The sequence below is a fragment of the Caretta caretta genome, chromosome 24 (genome assembly GCF_965140235.1).
Source record: "Caretta caretta isolate rCarCar2 chromosome 24, rCarCar1.hap1, whole genome shotgun sequence".
NCBI classification, from domain to species: domain Eukaryota; kingdom Metazoa; phylum Chordata; order Testudines; family Cheloniidae; genus Caretta; species Caretta caretta.
Window position 1 is genome coordinate 2,720,048 of NC_134229.1, and position 26,919 is coordinate 2,746,966.

At 41.8% G+C, this 26,919-nt stretch overlaps 1 protein-coding gene across 1 annotated transcript; it reads right to left on the reverse strand.

Moving 5' to 3' along the window:
* Positions 1-223: 223 nt before the first annotated feature.
* LOC142070038 (feather keratin B-4-like) lies at positions 224-5,768 on the reverse strand. The gene is made up of 3 exons (XM_075123002.1): positions 5,697-5,768; positions 429-705; positions 224-321 (listed from the first exon to the last, which is right to left on the reverse strand). Exons 1-3 carry the CDS (start codon positions 5,766-5,768, stop codon positions 224-226), a joined length of 447 nt encoding a protein of 148 aa, XP_074979103.1.
* Positions 5,769-26,919: the final 21,151 nt, after the last annotated feature.

Sequence of the window (26,919 nt, forward strand, 5' to 3'; positions counted from 1 at the left end):
AAGCACAATATAAGAAGAGAACTAAGGTTGGAGACAATTAGATGAGCAAGGTAAGCTGAAGCATAACATGAAAAAGACACACAGGCTTGGTATGAGCCTCACAGTTGAGCACTCACAGTTCATCACCTCTGAATGCCATTGCCCATAAACGTAGCCGTGAATCTGAATCTTTTTTTTTCCTGTTGCCTGGTTCTTCTGGGTTTTGTGGAGATATCTGCTGGGTTTAACATGGCCCACAGCTTCCACCGCGGTACCCACTGAACCCTCGGGAAGAATATGGGGAACAGTATCCACTGCCCAAGGATGACCAGCCAGAACGAGCTGACCCCCCCCATAGTTGCACAAATGGCTTGAGCCACATGCACCCCCCTAATTGAGGTAGGCCCCAGATCCCAGAAGGCCCCCAGACCCTAGAGAGCCTCCATAACCATAAGAGCCCCTGGAACCCAATGAGCTCCCGGAACCCAATAAGCCTCCAATTCCAGCTGGTCCTAAGGTTTCCACTGCAGTTTGCTGAGGGAAAGAGCTGAGAATTGGGCCTGGGAGTGTTACTGCAACTGGGGGTGGTTGTATGACTGCTATTGAGTCAGGGCACTGTCTCACACACGGCTCGTTGTTGCTGTGAGTGACTGGTCGTGGGCCTGGCAGTGCACCTGGTGCGTAACACTCATTGTTGCAAGACATGATTCTGCGGTGGAGGAACACCTGCAACACACAGAGAGGAAATTTATGGAAGGGTGGAAAGAAGGTTATTTTTCATGCATTTCAAATGTGGATCTCACGTACACTGATATTCCTGGCTAGGTTTTCAATATATCTAAGCATACTGCGTTCTTCTGAAAATGTGGCCCCAGCTGACTTCCTGAAGGTCAAGCAGAAAATGAGTAGGAGGGACAGGAACGGAAGGCAGATTTGTTGTCTCAATGGACATCTCTGCACTGCAAAGAAAATCCTGCAGCACTGAATCTCAGAGCCCACGTCAACTGATTCAGGCTCACAGGGCTCAGACTGTGGGGCTAGAAGTAGCCATGTAGACCTTCCCACTCAGGCTGGAGCCCGGGTTCTCAAATCCGGTGAAAATGGAGGGTCTCTTAATCTCTGCTCCAGCCTGCACAGATACATCTACACTGCAATTTTTTGCCCTGCACCCTGAGCTCTGCAAGCTCGAATCAATTAACCAAGGCTCTGAGATTCGGCTTCCTGGATTTTTCTTTGCAGGGTAGACATACCCCTCCAGAATCTTAATTACAAGATCAGCCATTCTCTCCAATCTCCCTGTCCCTTGGTTAATTCACTGGGCTACCTTGTAGTGTCTGTTGTTCTCTTTTCAGCTCTAATGTTTGCAGTTCCCTAGAAATGTGCTGCTAAAATCCAAAGGATGAAGGCTGTGGACAGGTGTTGCATTCAAACCTTGACTGTTACATTCTTTTAAAAGAAGAATATTTTTTTCTACCTTGACTAGAAATAAGCCTGTAAATCTCTTTTCTCCAGGACCCCATCTTCCCCAAGTGCTACTTCATTATTCAGTGTAACTGAGTGCCGTTCCCTTGACCTCGGTGCAGCCACTTCTGATTCAGAAGCTAGGGTTTTGGATCTAAAATGACCCGTTCTGTATATAATGCTAGAAATGTATATATTGAGTCTCGTCCTGTATACTGTCTCTGGCAGTGTCCGCCAGCAGATAAGTAAGAGGAACATATAAGAACCCTCAAGTGGTCCATTAGGAAATAAACTGCTTTTAGTAGGAGATTGTAAGGCAGAAGTTGTTTTGCCCTGAAGAAGGAGGATGTGTTTGTATTGCTTCCATACATTTGGTTTCTTCTCTATATATAAACTAAGTGCAACTTTATTTATAGTTATAATTTAAAGTTATTTTTTAAATCTAATCTCCATAATTTTCTGGAAATATTGAAGGCCAGAGCTTTGGAGGTTGACAATCAGCATAGATACATTAAAGAGATCAGAGGACAAGGATATATATTTTTTTAAATGTTAAAATAATTCTCTCTGTATCAAAGGGAATTCAGGATGACATTTTAAAGCTTTTGAATGAATTGGAATGCCCAGTCCCTAATGAAATGGAATGGGAGTTGTATGTCCGAAACACACATCTTGTTTGACTACCCCTATCTTAGGTTTTAAAGCCAGCAACTCCTAATGCCTGCAACTGAGTTATTACAAAAAAACCCACTTGAACTCCTCAGAGAACCACAGGCTGTTTCCCCTGGATACAATCCTACTATAACACTATCACTAAAGCAACATTTCAATAGTAATGAAGAAAGTGAGTGGAATCAGACTTACCTAGTTCACCAAGGAAAAGGCAAGAGAAATGGTTAGAAGAGCCCTAAGTGGTGAGTGCTTTTATAAATTTCTCAGATGACCTGGAGCATGAGAGACACTTTCTGAGCATGAGGTCCTAATTTACTACAAAAGAAACTTTGTAGAATGTGGAACTCCTCAAAATGATTTAATTGCTTTGCTTGCCCTTTGTGTTTATTAGTCTAGTCTCATCTGCATATGGTATGACATGAACATTACACCCAACAAGTTCTTTCATTTTAAACCTCTGTGGGCCAGATTCATTAACAGCATCAGTGAGTTTATGGATGAATACTCTTGAGAACAGCAAAGTGTGACTATCCCCCATTTAATATATTGGGAGGATGAAGAAGAGAGAGGTACTCAAAATTACTTTTGGAAATGTTTGCCTTCAGCTGTTCTTGCCTCATGCCTTCTGCACAAGACAATCCATCCTTCTCTTTACTTTACATGCCAGAGCTAAATCCACTGGTAGTTGGGAGATGATGGACAGTAAAAGAATTCTTAAGTGGGCCACAAGATGCCTGCTAAATAAATTTGTGAACATGCCATAAAAGAGAGAATGCATCCATTTACAAATACAGTGCAGCAGAGGGGGGAAAAGAGTGCTGTGATGGAGCTGGAGTGTCCTAGAAATTAGTCGTCTCATTGAAATAGAAGGAGCTGTGAGGGTTTTCAGGATTTTCTGAAAAGAAGCAGAAAGGTATTTTTTAATGGAAATAAAATAACCCCTAATCCCACTAAAACATGACCTGATTTAGGGAATAACATGAGTGACCTGGATGCACCTATTTTGAAATGTTGCCGTGCCTCCATATTGGAGCATCTGAATCCACTCACCAAAATTTAATATTATAATAACACCACACGTTCCGTACGTAAATGATTAATGAATGTTTATGAAGTCCTTTGAAATCCCTTGTTGCTAAGAAGCCTCAAAAAATCCCAGATGTGTTGTTTCAAAAGGGAGCTCCAAAACACACAGGGCAATTCAGGTATCAATTGTAGCATAAACTTTATTATATTAAAAAAAGTAACTGAAAGAAATGGAGGTAAATGAGTGTGTTCTTGGCGGCAAAGGGTGTCTGTATTTGCCAGTCTGAGCATGATCCACTCCTTGTCCTGAAAGGCTCAGAGCCCATGTTCATAATGTAAAGTGAGCCAGAGATAGTCCTGCCTGCCCTGTCGGACACATTGCTTGCATTGATCCACTTTCCAGACTCATAGAGACAATGAATGACTCCACAAGGATGGACCTTGGTCTGTCTCTACTGGTCAGTATTACAGACCCAGCTATGCAAGTTCCACAATTCTGGGAGATATATAGCCCTCCCCGCTCATCATCCCAAAGTGGAATGGTGATGTTTGTCCAAACTGATTTTTGATTTGTTAGGAGGGGCCAGGAGCCTGGACATCCACCCAGCAAACCCCCCAGCAAAACCAGCCCAATAAATAACTGTCTCATTCACCTTCACCTCTGCATGCAGGGTGATGGGTTAATGGTGGGAATCGCTGTGACATGTTCCATATGGGGAGAATGGAGAGGTGAGAAGGTTATTAATTTACACTAAATCACTCAGGGAGTCTATGACTAAACCCAAAGCTAAGAGTTTCCCAAGTGACTAGTGATATTTTATTGCCTCAGTTTTTGGACAATTAGTTGAGAATAATTATTTCTGAGCCCCAGACAAATACTATTTTGAGAAAAGAAATATTTTCAGGTTGAAACGGAGTCATTTATTTAATTTCTATCCTTTTGTTACCTCACGGATGATAGATATTGTAACCACACAACTCCAGGAAGTAAAACTCAAACTTAGTAGTGTGAGTTCTGAAACACATGTAACGAATGTGAAGTTACCACTGTGCAGAAGACAGACCCAATGTTATCGGTCACTTAAGGGACCTGATTATCCTCTCATTTAGAACTTGAATGAGATAAGCAGTGCAGAGACCTTCTGCTGGTACCCTGCAAGTGGTGAATTTCATTCAGAGTGGTTTTTACACAAAAAATGGAGGAGCAAGGAAACCAGGAGGTTTATACTCTGATGAAGAAAGTTTGAATGGGAATGAAAAGTGAAGTGTACAATTGCGTAATGAAATAAAAGAATATAAATCTATTGCCTGAGTCTGAGAGGGCGACAACCAATCTCCTGCTCCAAGGTGATGCACCTCACGCAAGATGTTCTTCTTTATCTGTTGCAGCTGTTGAGTTTGAAAATCATGTCCTATCATCAGCCATTTAAAAATAATTCTTGTCCCAAAGTCATTGTTTAATACGACAAAGCACAATATAAGGAGAGGACTAAGCTAGGAAGCCACTGGAGGAAATAGTCACAAATATAAGGTATAGTTTTAACAGGAGAAAGATATATATATATATATAATGCCAGTTTTCATTCATGGATCTGGATCTAGCTTTTCATTTCTGGGTTGTTCCTTGTTGCATGGATTTTCCTTCTGGGTTTAACATGGCCGACTGCTTCCCTTGTGGTATGTACTGAAGCATTTGGAAGAATAAGGGTATGAGCATCTGCTGCCTGCTGCTGACAATCCGGAAGTGTATGACCTCCCGCGATTGTCTACCTGAACAATATGACCCCCAGAACTCAATGAGCTCCCCATGTCAGTGTGCTGAGGATCCCACTACACTTTCCTGTGGGCAGGAGCTGTGGAGGGATCCTGGGAATGTCACGACAATCTGTGGTGGGTATACCACTGCCCTCAAATCACTGCATGAGGTAATACACGGCTCGTTGCAAGCGTCAACAATTGGTTGTGGGCATGTCACATTGCATGGTGCGTAGCACTGGGTATTGCACAGCTGTCTGTAGGAAGACGTCTTTCTGTGTTGGAGGTAAATCTGAAACACACAGTAAAAAGTAGAGTAAACACAACACACAGGTACCAGTGGAATAAGAGTTTCAAAGTTCAGATACCATAGGAGTAAGGGCCATGTGGGAGCCTAGATAAATAGATGGACAAAAGTAATGTGCAGTGCAAAAAAATGCAATTGTCTCCTTGATAAATCCCAGCTCCAATTTTCTTAGAATCATAGAACCAGATGGGACTAGGGTGACCAGATGTCCTGATTTTATAGGGACAGTCCTGATTTTGGGGGGCTTTTTCTTATATAGGCACCTATTACCCCCCACCCCCGTCCCAGTTTTTTACACTTGCTGTCTGGTCACCCTAGAAGGGACTGCAAGAGTCGTCTAGTCCGACCTCTGCCAAGATGCAGGATTTGTTGTGTTCTTCCTTCTAGTCACTCTGTTCCTTTTCTCCCCTACTCGCCTTTGCCTGCTGTCTTAAACCAGCCCTTTGAACTCTTCACAGTCTCTTTGTCTCCTTCCTTCAGACTCCTACCAATATACCTTTTTCTTTAGGACCTCCTCATCCGATCCTCTGTAAAACCTTCCCTGGTTCTCTTTCCCAGAGATCACCATTGCTTTGAGCTTCCACCAACCCCATTCTTTCCCCTCTCTTTTGACACCCACTCTCCATTCCTTGAGCTTCCTTTAAAAAAAAATAATTGAGGAACCATTGTCAATTCTACCTGCCACCTACGTAGCCACTTACCTTTTCACTTCTCTATTTAACTATTAATCCTCAGTCCAACACTGCAAACTACATAGGTGTTATCTGCATTTTAAAGAAGAAGAATGTGAATCACAGAGGGTAAGTCACCTGGCCAGTTAAAGAGCTGGGACTAGAATTCAGGGACACTTAGTTGTATTGTTATAAATTGAATTCTAGTAGAGCCCCCTAATTACAAGGTGCCTCCTTGTGCTAGGTATTGTACAGACCTAGACTAAGAGACAGTCCCTGCCCAGATGACTGTACAATCTAAATAGAAATTTATAGCTTAGCGTTAGGTGAGGGCAATGTTCATATAATGATCTACTCCTTCTTAAGACTTAATCTCAGCATGGGAATCAGTTCTGTCCATCTGATGTGTGCAGCTGGTGAGTCAGCAATACATGCTAATGAAAAAATAGAAAATATTCTTGTGTCAAAACAATACCCTCAGGCCTAGGCTTTTAAAGCTATTTAGACGCATAAATTCCATTGCCTGTCAATTTCTCACTACCTTTAAAAGTTTAGACTTAATCTTCTCTGTCAGTCATCACCCTTCTATTTATTTCAGTGGAGTTATAACAGCTGATGGCCTAGGGCTAGAAATGGTAGTTGTTAAGACTAAGATCATAGGAATTCCTAAACAAGCTCAAACCAGTTGTCCATTAATTAGGTAGTCAGATGAAGATCTGGCCATATCTGTATATTTACAAACACATTTTAACAACACTCGTCAGTATACAGTTACTTTTAGGTTGAGCTTTTTCAAATGGGGGGAGGGATAGCTCAGTGGTTTGAGCTTTGGCTTGCTAAACCCAGGGTTGTGAGTTCAATCCTTGAGGGGGACATTTAGGGATATGGGGCAAAAATTGGAGATTGGTCCTGCTTTGAGCAGGGGGTTGGACTAGATGACCTCCTGAGGTCCCTTCCAACCCTGATATTCTATGATTCTATGAAATGCACTTGAGAGGTGTGAATCCTCAATAAAAATTAACAGGAATTAACTGTCCTACAAACACTAGATCTTGAAAATCCAAAATCTGCATCCAGCCATGCTTGCAATTACATAAATACAAAAAGTCCCTTTGTGAAAAGAAAGGCCCCAGCGATACTAAGATTCACATAGTAATTCTGCAGGATTCAGTTAAACCACCAGGAAATCAACATTTCAAACTGTCTAAAGAGATTGAGTGGAATCAGATGTATTCAGTTCACCAAGGAGGAGAAATCAAGAGAAGTGGTTGGAAGAACCTTGCGTAGTGAGTGCTTTTATATGATTCTTCAGGTTGCATGGAGGATCTGAGACACCCTTTGTGCATGAAGTCCAATTAGTTACCAAACTACATTTGTTTACTGTGGCACTCCTCAGATTGAGATAATTGTTTTTCTCATTGTTTGAGATTATTAGGCAATTCTCAGTTTTACCCTACACCCTACAGTTTCTTCTTTCTTAAAGCTTTTTGGGTGAAATTAATTTCGGGTATCATTCCACTGACTTCTCTGGATTTACAATGAGTTTGAAACTCCCTCCATCTAGGCTTCAAACATGTTTCAGTATCACAATCTGTTTTCATGCATGGTGTTATATTTATGTGGTTTAAATCTATGTTGATATCAATTTGGGGGCTTTGTGGAATTAATTTTTACAATTCTGAGGAAGGTGGGAGACTTTTAGTTGAGTTTTTTCAAATGCATTTGAGAGGTCTGTAGTGAGGTGATGATTCTCCGGTGCGGCACCTCCTGCTGGTCATCCTGGGAATGAGCTCTTCCAGCCCAGAGCGCCCTATGCAGGCCGGTGTCTCACCTGCCACTGGGCCCTGTGTCCCTCCCGGACCCCAGTGCCCCTTTGCCTTGGGGTGCTGCCCCTGGCAGTGTCCCCACACTCTGGGTCTCCCCTCCTAGGGGAACCCCCAACCCTCTATCCCCACCTTGCCTCAGTTGCTACTGCCAGCAAGCATCTAGCCCCCGCTCAGTGGGGCAGACTGAAGTCTGTAAATCACTCATCATTGACAAGGAGGGTTTGGACCTGCTGCCTTTTCCTAACCCCAGGCTCATTGCCTTTAGTCAGTTTTGGTTGTTGTAGGGTTTATTTTAGTTTCAGTGCAGGGATTATCTCTTACTCTTTGTTTACAGTGTTGAGAACAGTGGGGACACAATCTCAGTTGCAGCAGCTGGGAGATACAGGAATTCTAATAATAAGAGAAGTAACAAGAACTAGGAGTGCCAGCCCTTCCATTGAATCACCAAGTGACACAGGGCAAATCACTTAGCCTCTGTACCTCAGTCATCCCGCCATAATTACTACCCAGTTTACAAGGGTGTTGTCAAGATTAAGAGTTGTATAGAGCAGTTAAAAGAGAAGTTGCTTTTCAAGTGCTATTTCTCATGTTAATTGGTGTCTGAAGCTGTAAAAAGAAGAGGTAGGCTTTGGAAACAGGAGGTCGGAGGACAAGCGGGATGAATGCATGTAGATGGTGCAAGCTCATAATAATGGGGTCTCTACAAAAGGTCTTCAGAAATGGATTTACAACTCAAATGCATTCACAGGCAGGACCCACTGAAACTGGTTGCCTAAGGAAGGGAGACAGAATGAAAGAGGTACAAAGAGTCTGGTAAGAGGGAGAGAACTAGAAGGAGGAGAAATGTAGCCAGAAAGTAAAGGATCGCATCACCTCTGGCTTCCAGGGAGCTATCTATTCCATGTGTATATCTAGGGTCCTAGAAGGTAGCATAATTACCCAATAAATTAGCTTCTAGCCCTTTGTGTTGCTGGCACTTTTAAATGATGTTTACTCTATTACCTATTGTGTGTTTAAGGTTTATGTCCATGGCACAAAGATGTCTTCCCACAGACCAGTGCTACGCCCCAGGTCACGTGACATGCCCTCATCCAATTGTTAACAGCTGCAATGAGCCCTGGGTTACATTGTGTGGTGACTCAAGCACTGTGGTCTACCCACCACCTGTTGTCATGAGGTTCCCAGGACCAAGTCTCAGCTCTTCCCTCGGGAAAGCATAGTGCGATCCTCAGCACTATTTGGCATTGGGAACCCATTTGGTTCTGGGCTTTCTCTTATTTATGGGGGCTCATATGATTCCAGAAGCTTATACAATTATGGGAGGTTGTACACGTCCAGATTGTCAGCATTAGGCGCCAGATGCTCATACCTTTATTCTTCCCAACAGTCCAGTACCTCCTGCTCTGGAAGCTGTTGGCCATTTTAATCTGAGAAGCAATATCCATAAATCAAGTAATAACCACAAAATGTAAAAGCAAGATAGAGATCCAATCCTGAGCTTATAGGAAATGGGATTCAAAAGTGCTGAGCACTGAAAACTCCCCTTGAAGTCATTGGAGCTTTGAGTCTTCAGCTCCTTTGGAAATCTGTCTATATTTGTCTTTCTCATGTTACGCCTTATGTTAGAGTTATGACTATGTTCTGCAATGTCTGTCTCTTTATTTTCTTAAAATAGTTGAAAACGGGATTTCACTGTCAAAGTGTTGAGCTGAAACACAAAGAACATCCTGCGTGAAATGCTTCCCTTTGGATTGAGCCTTGCAGCCCTTACTGTAACCCTGGATCTATCTAAAGATCTATTCTTTCTACTCTGAATTATTTTATTCTTCCAAGTGTATACTCTGCTTCTCATTCCCCTTAAAATTATGCTACATCCCATTATTGGACCTCTGTTTTTCCTTTCCCCTCCATTTTTTTTATTACAATACACTGAGGATGAAATTCAATCTTGTCCATAGCGATTCTGGACTATTTATATCCCTCTTAAGACGTGTTGTGAGATGAGACCCAGGCCTTTATATGGTCAATAGCATTGCACAGGCCCTCTAAAATCCTTCATTACAACACACATAGGATTCAGAGTACATACTCTTTATGTAAAGAGTTGTCACTTTGGATGGGCTAGCACCAGCAGGAGAGTGAATTTGTGTGGGGGGGTGGAGGGTGAGAAAACCTGGATTTGTGCTGGAAATGGCCCACCTGTTGATCACTTTAGATAAGCTATTACCAGCAGGACAGTGGGGTGGGAGGAGGTATTTTTTCATATTCTCTGTGTATATATAAAGTCTGCTGCAGTTTCCACGGTATGCATCTGATGAAGTGAGCAGTAGCTCACGAAAGCTCATGCTCAAATAAATTGGTTAGTCTCTAGAGTATTTACTTTGATTTCTGTAGTTATTCCACAGTTACACCATGCTATAATGGAGTTCAGAATTCACCGCAGCCTGTGTTCTTTGCCAACCTGGGGGAAGACCCTACTTCTGAGAGCAAATCCACAGGGCATTGGCAAATGGCTGAAGGTGAAGGGAACTTCAAAAGGGGCAGAAATGTCTTTATTGATCTCTTCCCCACATTCCCTGAGTATAAGGTCACCCTATAGCATGCTAAAAGGTCCAAACTTTGATAGACGATAAGGCAAATATTACTGGTCTCCTGTCTCCCCAGTGGATATCTGGATGCAAATACTCAAAGAAAGGATTCTCCAATGAATACAAAGGGCCTAATTCCCCACCACCTTGAACCTACAATTAAAAACAAAACCATTGCAAAGCAGATACAAAAATGGTGTCATGTCAGAGCCATATGGGGGCATCAGAAGCAAATCCAAAATGGCAGCAGGGATTCAGCATTTCAGATTTCAGTTCCTGCTGTGTCGAGTCCCGCTCTCTCCAGGTCCCTCTGTATAACCACAGTGATTCGTAGTGCTGTGGGTCCCAGCTACAATAAAAAGCATTACACTCCATTACTCAATCAGTAGATAGTACTTTAATCTATTGATCTAATCTATGGATCTTGTACACAACTCTCCTGCCGCCCCCAGATGTCTTGCTGTAGTGTAATTAGTGTATGTGAGAGAATGGACTCGTTTAGCTGTGTTTGCAACATCAGCCTTGAATCAACTTCTGACGACATCCTTAGAGCCAAGTATGAAAGGCTAGAAATTCTAATAGTCCTGTTTTCCCAAGACAAAGAATGTCAAAGAGAAGTTATTTGAATGTGCTTTTATGGGTGGACTGAAATCCAGAATCTCATTATGACACTGAACTATTTCTCCCTGATTCTCCATTTCTTTGCACTTTGTACAGTCATTTATACCAGTGCCCATTAGATGTGGATTCTTGGATCTGGTAGCATTTTAGACACACTTTGCACTGTCATAAATGACTATTCCCTGGTAATAGGGATCTCGTTCCTTTCTTTTTCACATCCCTTGTGGATCATCCACATTTGGATAGGAGCATTGATTTAGTGGATGTTGGTCCTGCTTTGAGCAGGGGATTGGACTAGATGACCTCCTGGTGTCTCTTCCAACCCCAGTATTCTATGATTCTATGAAGACAATGGTAACCACCTGTAAGTTCTCCTTCTGTCAGCAATTTTACACATTCCTACTCAACATCCTGAGCACTAAAACATGTCCAATGAGAGTGAGCTAATCCTATGCAGAGGACCTGCACAATGCTAGCGATGGCTTTAGGGCTGATTCTCCTTTCACTACAGGGCTTAAAGGGGAATTAATAGTGCCTTGGCTAGATGTTAGCCCTTGCAAGAGGGGACAATTTCATCCAGAGTGCTTTGCAAATTCAAAATGAAGACAGTAAAACCAGAAGTCCAATAGTACAATGAGGCATAATTTTTAATTAGCAGGAGAAGTGTACACTGGTACAATGAACTAATGCAGAGCATGAAGGATACATTTTTAGGGTTTCAAGAGGGGCTGCAGCCAACTACCCACTCAAAGGTGATACATTTCACACAGGATATTCTTTCCTTCTTTCTTGCAGCTCTCGACTGGGACAATCAAGTTCCATTTTAACCATTTTAATTTAATTGTTTTCTCATTCTCAATGTGAAGTAAAAGAAGGTGGAGTCTAAAAAGAAAACTAAACAGCATTCCCTTGTATATCTTAAAGCTCATTAATGAATCTGTAACATGCTTTTCATGCTGGCTTGTTCCTTGTTCTGTGGATTTTACTTCTGGGTTTGATATGGCAGACAGCTTCCATAGCGGTATGTCGTGAAACGCTGGGAGGAGGATGGGTATGAGCATCCGTTGCCTCTTGCTGATAATCCGGAAGTGTATGATCCCCCGTAATTGCCCAGGCTCCCAGAACCATAGGGGCCCCCTACACCAAGAGAGCTCCCGATGCCAAAGGGTGCGGAGGATCCCACTACACTTTCCTGAGGGCAAGTGGCAAGAATTGGTCCTGGGAATCTCACGATGACCGGTGGTGGGTAAACCACTGCGCTCGAGTCACCGCACGAGGTAACACACGGCTCATTGCAGGCGTCAACAAAAGGCTGGGGGCATGTCACATGGCATGGTGTGTAGCACTGGGTATTGCACAGCTGTCTGTAGGAAGACATCTTTCTACGATGGAGGGAAACCTTGAACACACAATGGGGAGGAGAGAAACCATTATTTACAAGTGCAAGTGGAATAAAGCATTAGAATCTAATACATTATGGCACTAGCAACCTTCCAGCAACCTAGATGTATACTTGGAAGACTGTATAGCTTCATAGAAGCCACATGATCAATTGATCTTTTAATTTCTGCTTACATTTATTCTCCATATTCCTCTTTCTAGTTCTCTCGCTCCATTCACCCTTAGCCTCTCTTGACCAACCCTTGCGTACCCTTTTTACTCTCTTTGTCAGTCAGTTGATGGATCGATGGATAGATTGTCTAGGTTTCTACAGTGCGCAGCACGCTATCTATCTAAGAGACTGTTCCTGCCCAGAACACTTTGCAATCCCAATAAAAATTTAAAGCATGGATTAACAAGAGGGCTATGTTAATAGGGATTCTCTCCTTTTTAAGTTTTAATCTCAGCGTGGAAACCAGTTCTGTCCATTATCAGAGTTCAACCCTCTGATGTTTAAAACTTACCAGTCAGTACTACTTGCTAGTGCATAAACAAAAAATATCCTTTTGTCAAACCAAAACAAAGGGCTAGATCTTCATCTGATGACAGTCTTGACAGTTCCATTTACTTCTGTGGAGTTAAAAGAACTGAGGATCTTAGTCTACAATTGTTAGTAGTATGACTAAGTTTTTAGGAATACCTATACCATATCAGGCTACTAGTCCATGTAGATAGGCAATCAGTTGAAGATCTGGCCATATACGTATATTTGAACACACGCACAGCAATACTTTCCACTGTCAAATTACATATGGAGTGAAATTTTTCAAATTAATTTAAGGAGTTTGGATGCCCAATCCCGAATAAACCTTAGCAATTAAGCGTCTCTAATCCCTACAATGCTTTAAAAATCCCAGCCTTAACTTTTAAAACCTGCATCCACCAATGCCACTGCAACTGAATAAGTACAAAAGGTCCCTCCATAGAAAGAAAGTTCCAACAACACTGTGAATCACAAAAGATAAAGACATTTCAACAGTTATAAAGAGATGGAGTGGAATTACTTACTCAGTTGACCGAGGAGGAGAAGAGGTTAGAAGAGTCCTGAGTACTGAGTGCTTTTATACGATTTCTTAGATTGCCTGAAGGATCTGAGACACCCTTTGTGCATGATGGCCAATTAGTCACAAAACAAAATTTCGTCAATATGTCACTCCTTAGATTGATGTAATTGTTTTGCTCATTGTTTGAGATTATAAGGCAATTCTCAGTTTCACCCTACACCCTACAGTTTCTTCCTTCATAAAGCTTTTTGTGTGAAATTAATTCCTGGTATCATTCTGCTGATGGTACTGAAGTTAGGGCTTGTCTATGCGGTGAGGAAATGAGCACAATGGGGTGGGGTGTCATTTCTAAACTGTACAAACGTGTTGCTTATTAACTGGTCTCTGTGTACCCTGCTGCTGTGCACTAAAGGATCCTTAGTGTGCCTGAACACAGCATTTTTTCAAAAAAAGCACTATATTAAAGTGAACCAGGAATTTTTTGTGCACAGCAGCAGGGTCTACAAGGGCCAATTAATGTACAACACCTTAATGCACTTTAGAAATGGAATCCTTGTAAGTGCACATTACCCCTCTGTGGAGACAAGACCTTACCATGCAACTGAAGTTAAATCCCTATATGTCTTTTACAAGTATCAGTATCACCATTAGCTTTGATACACAGTAGTCTATTTCCGTGTCTTAAATCCATCCTGATATCTACTTGGGGGTATTGTGGAGTTTATTCTTGCCTCTCCAAGGAAGCTATGCAGCATTTTTCTGCATGCTCTGGCTCTCCACCCATAACTGTTCTTTAGGGGTCTAATATAACAGCTATTGGAGTGTGTGGGCATCTTCCCATTGAGTTCATTGGGTCCCGAATCAGACCCTATGAGCTGTAATTCATTACTAGACAGATGGCCAGCATCAAAGCTCTTCCTCATTAAAGTGTCATTTAAGCCTTCAAAATGTCTGGCTGCGTAGATCTTTTGATGTTAGTGTCTGCCTGTCAGGACAAAGGGTGGCTTCTGATCTGGTGAGGGTCTTCAGACACATCTTGGTGGGAGGACTATGTTAATTTCCCACCTTCAGTTGTCTACAATCTTGTTGATTGTTTATATAATAAAGTTGTGGCCTTTTGAGCCAATATCAGACCTACTGTGTGACATGTCTTTAAGCAAACCTCCTAGATATAAACTTTCATTGGGGATGTACCATGGAGCCCAAAGAATTCAAAACACTTCACTGAACACTCATTAATGTGTTACATATGCAATCTGTTGTGTTTTTATAAGCTTAACAGAATGTCACTGGAATTAGACATCTTAGCAGTGAGGTATAGTGTCTCTTTAATATCTACGTGTCAGAGTTACTTGTGTTGCTTCCCTAACCAGGTCATGGTTGTACACTTGGCAATTGGGATTCTTTGATTTTCTTAAAACAGTAACTTAGTGGTTTTTTTCATAACAATCCCTTCAAAAGCATATGGACCACATTCTCAGCTGGTGCAAATGGACCCACTTCTCTCAGCTTCAATGACACTATACTGATTGACACCATATGTAGATCTGGCCCTATATTTCAAACAATTTTTCCCTCAGACACTCCTGCTTTTTCTGTAACAGATTTTCCCTTCTACTGTTTTGTAAGCTGATGCCATTTAGACATGCGTAAAAAACCCTCCAGTTCTGCCTCCATGTTAAATCTTTGGTATGGAGCTTGAAGAACTGAAAGCTGAGAGTTTCAACTGGATGAATTGCATGGGCAATGAATTTTGTGTGGTGACACATTCGGACTTCAGGCACATCTGTCTCACATCCTCCTGGATGTCTAAGAAAGCATACAAAAATATTACAATTCAGCCCTCTTCTAAAAACTCCTCTTGATTTCCTGTCTTGGGTGAACTGGTTGGGTGTGATTTGATTCAATCTCTTTATAGCTGTTGAAATGTCTCCTTAGTGATAGTTTTAACTTGACACCGAATCCTGCATCCTGTGTGATTCTTATAATCACACAGGATTATTTATTGTCTCCATAAAGGAGTCTTTCCCTGATTACTCATTTACAGGCATTGGAGGATGCAAACTTTAAAAATATGAGGGATCCATTTTGGAAGTCATGCAGAGATTTGGGATACCCAATTCCCATTATTTTTATACACATATATCCCTTTGATGGCTTTGCAATAGCTACGCATAAAAGTTCTCTGATATTAGACAATATTACTTTGACACTTCAAATTGTATACAAAGCCTTTGCTGACTTAACTGAGCCATGGCAATTTATACCAACAGATGATCTGAGAGTATTTCCATAAAACCACAGAGGTGAGCTTTTGTATATACTACTGATGTGTAACATTATTTCAGAAGTGTGCTCTCTCTCTCTCTCTCTCTCTCTCTCTCTGCTTCTTCTTCTTCAGGTTAAGGTCAACATCTAAGTTAGGGTGTCAGGAAGAAACTCTCCATACAGGCAGCCTATTCCAAATTTCATCATATCTGGGTTCTTATACTTTCCTCGGAAGTACCTGGTGCTACTCATTATCAGAGACAGGATACTGGACTAGATGGACCACTGGTCTGATCCATTATGGCAATTCTTAGATTTATAGATGTACAACAAGGAGATTGATATCCGGATCCACAGCTGGTGTGAGTTGGCCAAGATGCAAGTGACTGGAAATGATGATGATTTCCACCAGCTGAGCATCCAACCCTTCGAAGCTGATTTCTCAATCCCTAACAAGTTAATCATCAGGAAATACTGTTCTCTCAGAGCATTGAAAATAAAAGCATGGAACCAGTTTGCACGCACAGATTAGACAGAAATAAAGGAAATAGTAACATTGTCCCTTTCCTATGCTGCTTTATAATTTTGTAGCCTACTGTGACAGTACCAGGTGTCTTTTGGAGAAATATTCTCTATTGAGTGGTCACTTCTTAGAATAGGTCTTTTTAAGACATCCCTGCTCATTAACCTACACAAGCCTATGGGCTTTTATCAGAAGAAATCTAGGAGTGGAAAACTGAAGAGAGGATATTAAACAACAGAATGTAACAGAGGGAACTGGGCAAGGGTTGGGGACTTTGGAGAGGTGAATGATCTTGTGGTTAAGGTACTAGATTGGGACACAATACATTTTCATTCACTTCTTGACTCTGCTACAGATTTCCTGGACGATGCTGACAACCTCACTCAGGACAGATTTTCAAAAAGGCTTAGTACCACACATGCTTGGGTGTGTTGATTGCCGACCCTCAGCATTAGTCCCATGACAGGAGCTCCCTTCAGAGCTAGGTTTCTCATCATCTTAGCCCTACTTTAAAAGCTTAAGAGGGACTTAAATGGTTGGTAGGTGAATTATAACCCTGTCAGGCAGTAATTATAACCCACAGGGCCTGATTCAAAAACAGTTGAACTCGGAGAGATTTCCACGGACTTCCATCAGCAATGGATCAGTCCCATAATGAATAATTAATCTTGGGGATGAAAAGCAAACAGAATAAAGACTCTCAACTTCTTAGGAATTTCAAGGGTGAACTGCACAACGGTCCCAGCCCAGACAAGAGAACTAAAACAGAACACTGTTCATGATGGGAAATTGTGCTACCTGTAGACCCCTGAGAAAATGTCATGTTATGAAGTTGTTAAAAGAACCCAGCAAATGGAGTGAGTTTCATTTCTGCTGTAATTCCGGCGGGGTCTGTGGATTGATACCAGGAAGGAATTTACATATAAAGTTTTAAGATGAATGGAACCTGTAAGGGTGTAACACAAATGTCATATTATGTGGAGATGAGAACACAGTGTTAATCAGGATCAGAGAGCAAAATAATTAGATGACTTATCTAGGTGCAATACATTTTGTTTGGTATGGACTTCATGCACTCATATCTTATGTCTCATATCTTCCTGGTTGTAAGCTCATGACTCAGGTCTCTTCTAACCACTTCTCTTGACTTACCCTTCTCTGTGAACTGGGAAGCTTTGATTTGATTCCACCTCCTTATAATATTGAAATGTTACTTTTGAGATATTTTTAACTTAGGAATGATTCCTGCACAAATACCATATGATTCTTTAAAAAGTTAAGGGTTTACTCTCCATGACAGACTCCCCCATCCTAATTTATTCAGTTGTAGATGTTAGTAGATGCAGAGTTTACACATATGGGGGAGGGACTTTGTAAGCCACACAAGATCTTAGGATAGTCAATTCTAATTATTTTTATATGAGGAATGGACAAATATATCCCTTACATGGATTTGAAATCTCTAACCCTAAAAGTACTCCAATAATAGGCATTGTGACTTTGCAGCTTTTAAATATATACTTATCCGGCCATATCCTTAGCTGACTTCTTTGGAGACAAGGCAATTTACACCAACTGAGGATCTAAACCTATTATTCATGTAAAACGACAGAGATCATCTTTCATATATAACTATGGAAGTGCCACTGTATTCTTGCTTTCAATTTAGTTGATAGAGAAAAAAAACCACAGTGTCTGAAGGGATAAATGCTTAACTTGTGCCAGGGCTCAGCCCATGGCACCTCTAGGTTTGGCAGTTCATAGCCTCAGCATCACTGACCTTGCTGCATCTGTTATGAATGTAAAATATTGCTTGAATCCCAGCACCTCTTTCATTACAAATTAAGCACTGGAAGGGATTTATAGAAACCCTCCTCCTACAGGTCAAAGCCAGCTTCGGCTACATCCACACTACATGCCCATTTCAGTGGCGTGCAGTGTACATGTAGCTACATGCCAGTGAAAAGCACTTCTCAGCCACACTTCAGTGTGTAGCTACACACGTCAGTGAAAGGCTCTAGTAGACAGAAGGCAGTGAGGAAAGGCTCTGTCAGCCCTGCCAACCGTTCCCCTCTGCAGGAATCTTTCCCCGCTGCCTCCTCCCTGCTACAGCCTTTGCTGCTGCTGGACTCTTTTACAGGGAAGACTCCAGAAGCAGGGAGGCAATGGGACACTACACTGCTAAAATAGCAGGCTTGGGAGAGTAGGGAGCCATGTACTAAGGTACCTACCCACATCCCCAGGCATGTCTTTACTCACCTAAGCCTTGCCTCACCGTCTACACTGCTATTTACACTTGTGCTCAGGGGGCTACCAGGCTATGTACATTACATGCCACCAAAAGAAGCATGTAGTATACATGCACCCTTAAGGATCTTAGGAAAAAACTCCCGCTATGGCCAGTGTCTTCCAAAATTCACCACTTCAGGGTTTTTATACTTTCCTCTGAAGTACCTGGGGCTGGATGCTATCAGAGACAAGGTACTGAAGTAGATGAACAACTGGTCTAACCCAATATGGAAATTCTTATGTTTCCATGTACATTTATATCCAGCTCCTCAGCTGGCGAAAATCAGTGGAGATCCAAGTGAGTGGAAGCGTCATGATGTAGACCAGCTGAGTATCCCACCTTTAAGGACTTCCTTTGACAATCCCTAATGATTTATTCTTCAGCAAATATTTAAAATCAAAGTGCCAAACTAGTACATTTAAATGCTGATTTAAACCCTATTAAAGAAATAGCATTATGAACACTGTCCCTGCCCTCCTTAAAATTTGGATAATAATCCTTCCTCCAACCCTTTGTCCTGTTTGGTTAATTTGTCAGTTATTCAGGGCAGGGAATGGCTCTTCCTCTGTGTTTGTTCAATTGGCCCCAGATCACGGTTACAGCCTCTGGGAAATACTGAAATTCAAATTATAAATAATAACACTAAAGAGAACTTAATTCTACTCCTGGCTCTATCAATGATTCACCAACAGACATAGAGTAAATTACTTAGCCTCTGTTCTTTAATTATCCTGTCTCTAAACAGGAATAATAACTATCTAATTTTCATGGGAGTTTTAATGATTATAGTGGCATGGAGCAGTGAAAATGGATGTTGCTTTTTAAGTGTAGGATAAAATTTGTATTGTCAGATGCTGTGAAAAGAAGAGCTAAGTTCATAAAATAGAGGGCCAAAGGACAAGAGAGTGAAGGGGTGGGAGTGCTGAAATCTCAAAGCAGTAGTGACCTCTAGGAAAGGTCATCAGTGAAGTACACAATATTTCTCTGAATATGTAAAAATTCAAACTGCTCTAAATTTCACAGCCAGAATGAGATCATCTCCAAGAATGGTTGACATACGTTATTATGCTCAAAGAAGCAAAATCAGGGCTGACCAAAGGTTTCATCCCAGAGGGGTTCCTTAGGACAAGGATGAAACTGCAGAAAACACTTCAAAGTCTTTGGATCAGGAAACCTGGCTAAGTACAGATCAGGGATGTTAGGCTGGGAAAGACCAGGCCCATGTAAGTATTATTTCTGTATGGGAGAGGGTGGGGGGGGGGAATCCAAGTTCATTACAATTCACAAAAAAGTAAGAGATTCTCTTCAAAATGGTATCCCACATCAGTACTTGGAGTAGACTTAATGGTACCAATTTAGGGTCATTTTTTCAAGGTGTCCCCAAGATTTATTCCCCTCTCTTCCCCCAGAATGTACTATTAAAATCTCCAGATTGTAATAACTTTATTTGCATGGGATTAAGGGAACAGTCTATGGCTCTGAGCCTCATGAAGTCTGAATCACTGGACTGCTCCTGAGCCCAGCAATATAATGAGACCAAGAATCAGTTTAGAAACCCAATATTTCAAATGTTGTTGAATTGCAAATGCTTTAGTACCTTTATTTACAGATAGTTCATGCCCCTGCAAAGTGTTGTTTCTTAGGAGCACTGTTATGAGTGGTTTGGGAAAGATACACTGGCCCTTCAAATTAAAGACCTTTGCAGCTTGCCGCTGCTTGGTGAACAGGCTGCAACTGGGTTCCATGTGGAAGTATGAGAGATGTGTGTAATGTGATGAAATTCAGAACCCTACCAGTGAAACCCCTATCTATCTACCCGAGTACTACCCTGGGAGATTCTGATGGGCAGATAAGGAGGGGGAAAGGAGTTGAATAGGACAGAAAGCATTTGTCACAGCTACCATCTCAGGATGTGGTTTTCTCTATTGGGTGTTGCAATGCAGCTGATAACATCCCATTGTGGTGACAGCCATTTCACATCTCTGCAAGCTCCTTGTCCTACATAGAGAGACAGAGAAACCCTTCTGCCTATATAGGAGCCTTAAATGGGTCTCCTCCACTTCACCTGAGGCTTCCATCTGGGAGATTCACTATTTGGATACTCTTAGCTACCACCTTGTCTCCTCCTTTTAGCCTCTATAGACTTACCAGGGACAGAGTTAGAAGAAGGAACTGGTACACACACACATAAGAATGGCCATAATGGGTCAGGTCAATGGTCCATTTAGTCCACTGTCCTGTCTCTGACAGTGGCCAGTGCTTCAGAGGGAATGAACAAAACCGGGCAATTATTGAGTGAGCCATCCTCTGTTGTCCAGTCCTGGCAACTGGCAGTCTGAGGTTTAGGGACACCCAGAGCATGGGGTTGTATAGCTGACCATCTTGGCTAAAGGCCATCATTGGACCTATCCTCCATGAACTTATCTAATCCTGTTTGAACCCAGTTATACTGTTGGCCATCACAACATCCCCTGGCAATGAGTTCCACAGACTGACTGTGCATAGTGGAAAGAAGTACTTCCTTCTATGTGTTTTAAACCTTCTGCCTATTAATTTCATTGGGTGACTCCTAGTTCTTGTGTTATGAGAAGGAGTAAGTAACACTTCCTTATTCACTTGTTTCACACCAGTCAAGATTTTATAGACCTCTATCATATCCCCCCTTAGCTGTCTCTTTTCCAAGCTGAAAAGTCCCAGTCTTATTAATCTCTCCACATACGGAAGCTGTTTCATACCCCTAATCATTTAGTTGCCCTTCTCTGTACCTATTCCTGTTCCAGATGTCTTTTTTGAGATGGGGCGACCAGATCTACACACAGTATTCAAGATGTGGGCGAACCATGGATTTATAGAGAGGCAATAGGATATTTTATGTCTTGTTATCGATCCCTTTCCGAATGGTTCCTAACATTCTGTTCGCTTTTTTGACTGCCGCTGCACATTGAGCAGATGTTTTCAGAGAACTACCCACAATGACTCCAGGATCTCTTTCTTGAATGGTAACAGCTAATTTAGACCCCATCATTTTGTATGTGTAGTTGGGATTATGGTTTCCAATGTGCCTTATTTTACATTTGTCAAAATTGAATTTCATCTGCCATTTTGTTGCCCAGTCACCCAGTTTTGAGATCCCTTCATAGCTCTTCACAGCCTGCTTTGGACTTAACTATCTTGAGTAATTTTGTACCATCTGCAAATTTTGCCACCTCACTATTTACATGTTCACATTCCTAGTGCACCAACAACCTCTGGACGCGACAGTCAAATGACAGCTAAACACCTTGAATTCCTACCCTGATCAGTAGTGCTACACGTTCCTACCCAAATGCACAGGTACTGAAACTTGTGTAACATCGGTGAAATAAACCCTTGTGCAAAGTACCTGCATGATGCTATTGACAATCTGAGGCACCTGACTCTACCCTGACTATTTTGCACAGGCTGTCTCCAGGGAATTATTTCAAACACAGTGGTTTATAAATTAAGAATTGAGGAGGAAGGAACACCAGAAGACAATACTATGATACAGTATAAGTTTTAATGGGAATCCGAAGTTGAGTTTACATTTTGCAGAACAGTAAGTATAAAGTATATCTTGCCAGAGTTTCAAGAACAGCAGCAATCAAAAACTAGCTCCAAGGTAACAAGTTTCACATAAGATGTTCTTCTTTGTTTCATATTCTCTGTGTATATATAAAGTCTGCTGCAGTTTCCATGGTATGCATCCGATGAAGTGAGCTGTAGCTCACGAAAGCTCATGCTCAAATAAATTGGTTAGTCTCTAAGGTGCCACAAGTACTCCTTTTCTTCTTTCTTTCTTGTAACACTTGAGTTTGACAATCAAGTCCTGGTTTCAACCACCACAAAATACGTGGTTTACCCAATTCGGTGTGAAATAGGACAAAAGAGTATAACAAGAGGACTAAGCAGCTTTGCTATTACTCATTTTGCATAGCAAAATTACAAGCCATAAAGAAACGGTACCTATTCCTAGGCAGGCTAGGGCTTAATTTTCTTTAACAGTAAGACATCTTTAAACCACTGTAGACATGTAGAAGGGCCAAAGTGTACTTGAGATTCTGCACTACCATATTCATACTGGAATAAGAACACGACTGGGAAACCATAGGAGGAAACAGTCACATATCTAAGGTAAAGCATAACATGAAAAATATATTTAAAGGCTTGTATTTCAGAGGTGCTGAGCACTCACAAACTGACTTACGTTGGAACACGGGGTGATCAGCCTTTCTGAAAGCCATGCCCATAAACACAGTCATAAATCTGTAGGTTGCTTTTTTGTTTCCTGGTTGTTCCTTGTGACATGTCTAATCCTGCTGGGTTTCACGTGGCCCACAGCCATACATATTTAACCATTGGGAAAAACGAGGGTCTGAACATCCTCTGCCTAATGATGACAATCCAGGAGTGTAGGACCTCCTGTCGTTGTACAAGGCAGATGCACCAAGAGAGCCCTTGTTATCATAGGAGCTCCCGGACAGGTAGGCGCCCCGGTAGCCAAATGAACTGCCGATGCCCAATGGTTCTGAGCTTCCCACTACACTTTCCTGAGGGCAAGTGGCAAGAATTGGTCCTGGGAATCTCACGACAACCGGTGGTGGGTAGACCACCACACTTGAGTCACCGCACGATGTAAAACATGGCTGGTTACAGGCATCAACAAATGGCTGTGGGCATGTTACATTGCATGATGGATAGGATGGGTATTTGCACAGGTCTGCAGAGAAAGACATCTTTCTTCAATGGAGGTAAACCTGAAACACACAGTGAGAAATAGAATAAACATAATACATAAGTGGCAGTGGAATAAGATGCACAAGGCTCAGATACTATAAAAATTGGGGTAGATAGATAGATAGATCTTCCAATAAATTGCCCTTTGTGATAGGTATGGCAATTTCCTGCAATACCCTGGACAAACCTCCTTGAATTAAATTAAACTATATTGAATTAAGTATACCACCTTTGGAGTCCACTGTATTAAATGACTGGTTATGTATCCTTGTGGGGAGAGATTGTATGTATGTAATTCCATGAGGAGAAGTAGCTACAGTTCCTCTAGGAATTGAAAACAGTGGAGGTGGTTTAGGCAAATTCACTCAGGTTCTAACACTGTCAGAGAAACACTATCAGCTGCAGAGACTTGCATATACTGGTTCAAACTGGTTTCTCTAGAGACCAGAAAGGACTTTTGGATAAAAAGCCTGAGTTTAAACTGACCCAGGCCCTTCTTTCTGATCCAGCAAATGGACAGGACCTCTGGTCTATGTGGGTCCCAGTCCTTAGGGAAAGGTGGCCAGGTACTTTGGGCTACTGAGGGTGCATGTTCTGAGCAAAAGTTGTTTTAAACTTGCGACCACAGAAAAACCTCTGAGTGGGGTGTGAAGGGCTGTTCAATGCCCTGAGCCCTTGTTGGGACGGTCTCTGATAAGCTTATTAGCATGTGTGGACACTCTTTTACTGTTTTAATATGTTTTCTCTGTAATGCATTTTCCTTAAGAATGAATGTGCTTGCTGATAAAGAGCTGTGTGGTAACTTAACTATGGCAATGACCCTGTGTATCATCTCTGAGGAGCTGGCCACCTGAGGCAGTCCATCTTTTGCTGGGGATATCACAGTATCGTCAGAGGATTGTGCAGTCTGTAAATAGCCCAGTCAGGAGGGAGAGAAAGGTGTATCTCCACCCGATAGAGATGATGCCTGACCAGTGTGGAGTCTAGAGTGACCTTGCTGGACCAGAGGGGCAATATGGCTGCATTTTTCCTGAACTGTGACACCTTCTCCTGTAAAGCATTCACTGATGACATTTCCTAGTTATTAACACTGCCTTGACCTTGAACCCTTGCTCCCTCCCCATTGCTTTGTCTCTCTCCTCCCACTTGCCCCCTATTTCTTGAGCCTGCTGTCTTGCGACTCCTATCTCTTCTGCTTACATCTGCAGACATTGGTAAATTGCTATCTAGTACCTACATGGCACCTTATGATTTTACTGAGCGATTCAGCCATTAAGATGAAGAACAATTATGTGAATGGAAATTAAGGTAGAGACGATAAGTGACTATTGTGATCCATGGGGAAAACCTTGAACAAGAACTCATGTACTCCAAGATGGCGTTAATCTTATTATTTATAAGTTGGATCCCTGTATCTCCTAGAACCTCCATCTGAGAATTGAATTCCATTGAGCTGCACATTGTACAGGACTGGAATAAGAGACAGTCCCTGCTCAGCAGAGAATACATTTTATATAGAAAATTAGAGCATGGGTTAGAGCAGGATCAAAGTTAATCATGCTGGTCTCTTTGTTAAAGAGTACCCTAAGCATGAAAACCATTCTGTCCATAGAATGTGGCCCTATGACTTCTAGAACTCATGGAAGGACAATACTTGCTAATGAATAAACAAAGTATTCTTTTGTCAGAACAAATACCTAAAGGCTACATCCTCAGGTGATGTAAATTACCACCATTCTACCAATTTCTGTGAATATATGCTGACAGACACCGGCTGAGGATCAAAAATTGCAAGTTGCATGAATAGACAGAAGGACCAATCGTTTTTCTTGATCAGACCAGTGGTCCATCTAGTGCATTATTCTGTCTCTCACATTGTCTGGCACACAATGTTTCATAGGACAACAGAAAAAAAATGGAAGTGGCTCCTTATGGAGTAAACTATCCATAATGGGAGTTTCTTCCTAACACCGGAAAGGTACATATTGGCTTTGTCCTGAAAACTCAGAGTTTACATATAGCCCTTCTAAGAGTTGAGATTTTGTATATATCTCTATGAAACTGAAAAGAGGAAAAAACAGTTAAACTGCTCTAGTGATACATGAAAGCTGATCTCCATAGAAAGCAAAATACTCAGGGCCAGCCCAACAGCTGCTATAAATCGCTGTATCTTCATTGTAGTCAGCTGAGGATCTGACCAAATGTTTGTATTAAAAAATCCTAAAACAAGAGTCTCCAGTATCCAAGTATGTTAAAGGTGAGATTTTTCAAAGGTGAGTAAGGGATCTGGATTCCCTATAACCAATTAAAACGTATAGGAATTGACTCTCTGAAACTCCTATGGGGATTGGAAAATCCCAGCTTCAACTTCTAAAGCCTGCATCCACCGATGCCTGCAACTGAATAAATGCAAAAAGAGTCTTTCATGGCAAGAAACCCACTAACAATGCTAAAACTCAGAGTATTTGTGAGACACTCAATTAAAACTATCGCAAAAGCAGCATTTCTATAATTATAAAGAGATTTAATCTAATCAGACTTACTCAGTTCACCGAGGAGAAGAAGTCAAGAGAAGTGGTTAGCACAGCCCTGAGATGCGAGTGCTTTTATACAATTCTTCTGCTAGCCTGGAGGATTTGTGACACCTTTGTACATGAGGTGTTGCACATGTCACTCCTGCAATTGATGCAATAATTTGGCTCACTGCGATCATTAGGCAATTCTAAGCCCCAGATGATATGACACATGCATTGCAACCTTCAGGTTGCTTTCGCCTCAAACTTGTTTAAGGCAAATTCTGGTTTCGTTCCACTGACTTCACTGGAGTTATTATGGGAATGAAGCTGTTTCATGTATTTCATTTTTCTATTAACAACTTGACAACAGGAATGCCTCTCAGAGATGTATCTGTATCACATTTCTATGGCATGATCAGGATTCTACTTTAGCCCTTTAAACCAAGGCCCGTATCTGGTTGGCGGCAATGCAGAGTTTTCTCTTGCAACGCCTAGGAAAGTAAGATCCTTTATTTTGCAAGCTTTGGATCCCCACACTCAACCATTCCCTATGTAGCTGACCCAATGCCCAAGGAAGTCTGTCAGCATCTTCCCAGTGAGTTTAATTGGTTGTGAATCAGGCCTGTGCTACCCTTAGCTCCTCGACAGAGTATAAAGCTGTGTACCATTTAAATCTCTCTTAAGCATTCAAAGTAACGCTTATGCGGGATTGATGTCGTGCAGGGGCCTATGTTGTGGTCCTCTGTGCAGGGGTGAATTTCACCATATGGTGATTAGAAATTCAGCTCTGCAGGGACCGTGAGACCAAAGCTTTTGAGCCAGAAACTCCAAGGGACCATCATAACAGAACTTCACAGGGCTGCTATTGCAGGTTTGGTCCTTGACTCAAGAGAATGATGTCAATGGGTGAAAGGAATCAGTGCAGTGTTTTATAAAGACTTTGGAGTAGACCCTTGGACCCGTATCTCCAAGACCCACCAAAACTTGGGAAATGTCTGTGGATACCTGGGAACATGGATATCTAGGAACTGGGAACAAGGTTCCTCCAGTCTTATGTTCTTTGTGCCATAGTACCCAGTAGCAGCTGTGTCAGAGAAGTTAAACTAGGAAATGTTTAGATACTCTGCTAGTGGGGACTATGGAACATTCTCAGATATGAGATAAATAAATAGATTAAATGTCCCCCCAGAATGTCTAATTTTCACCATCACCCTCCT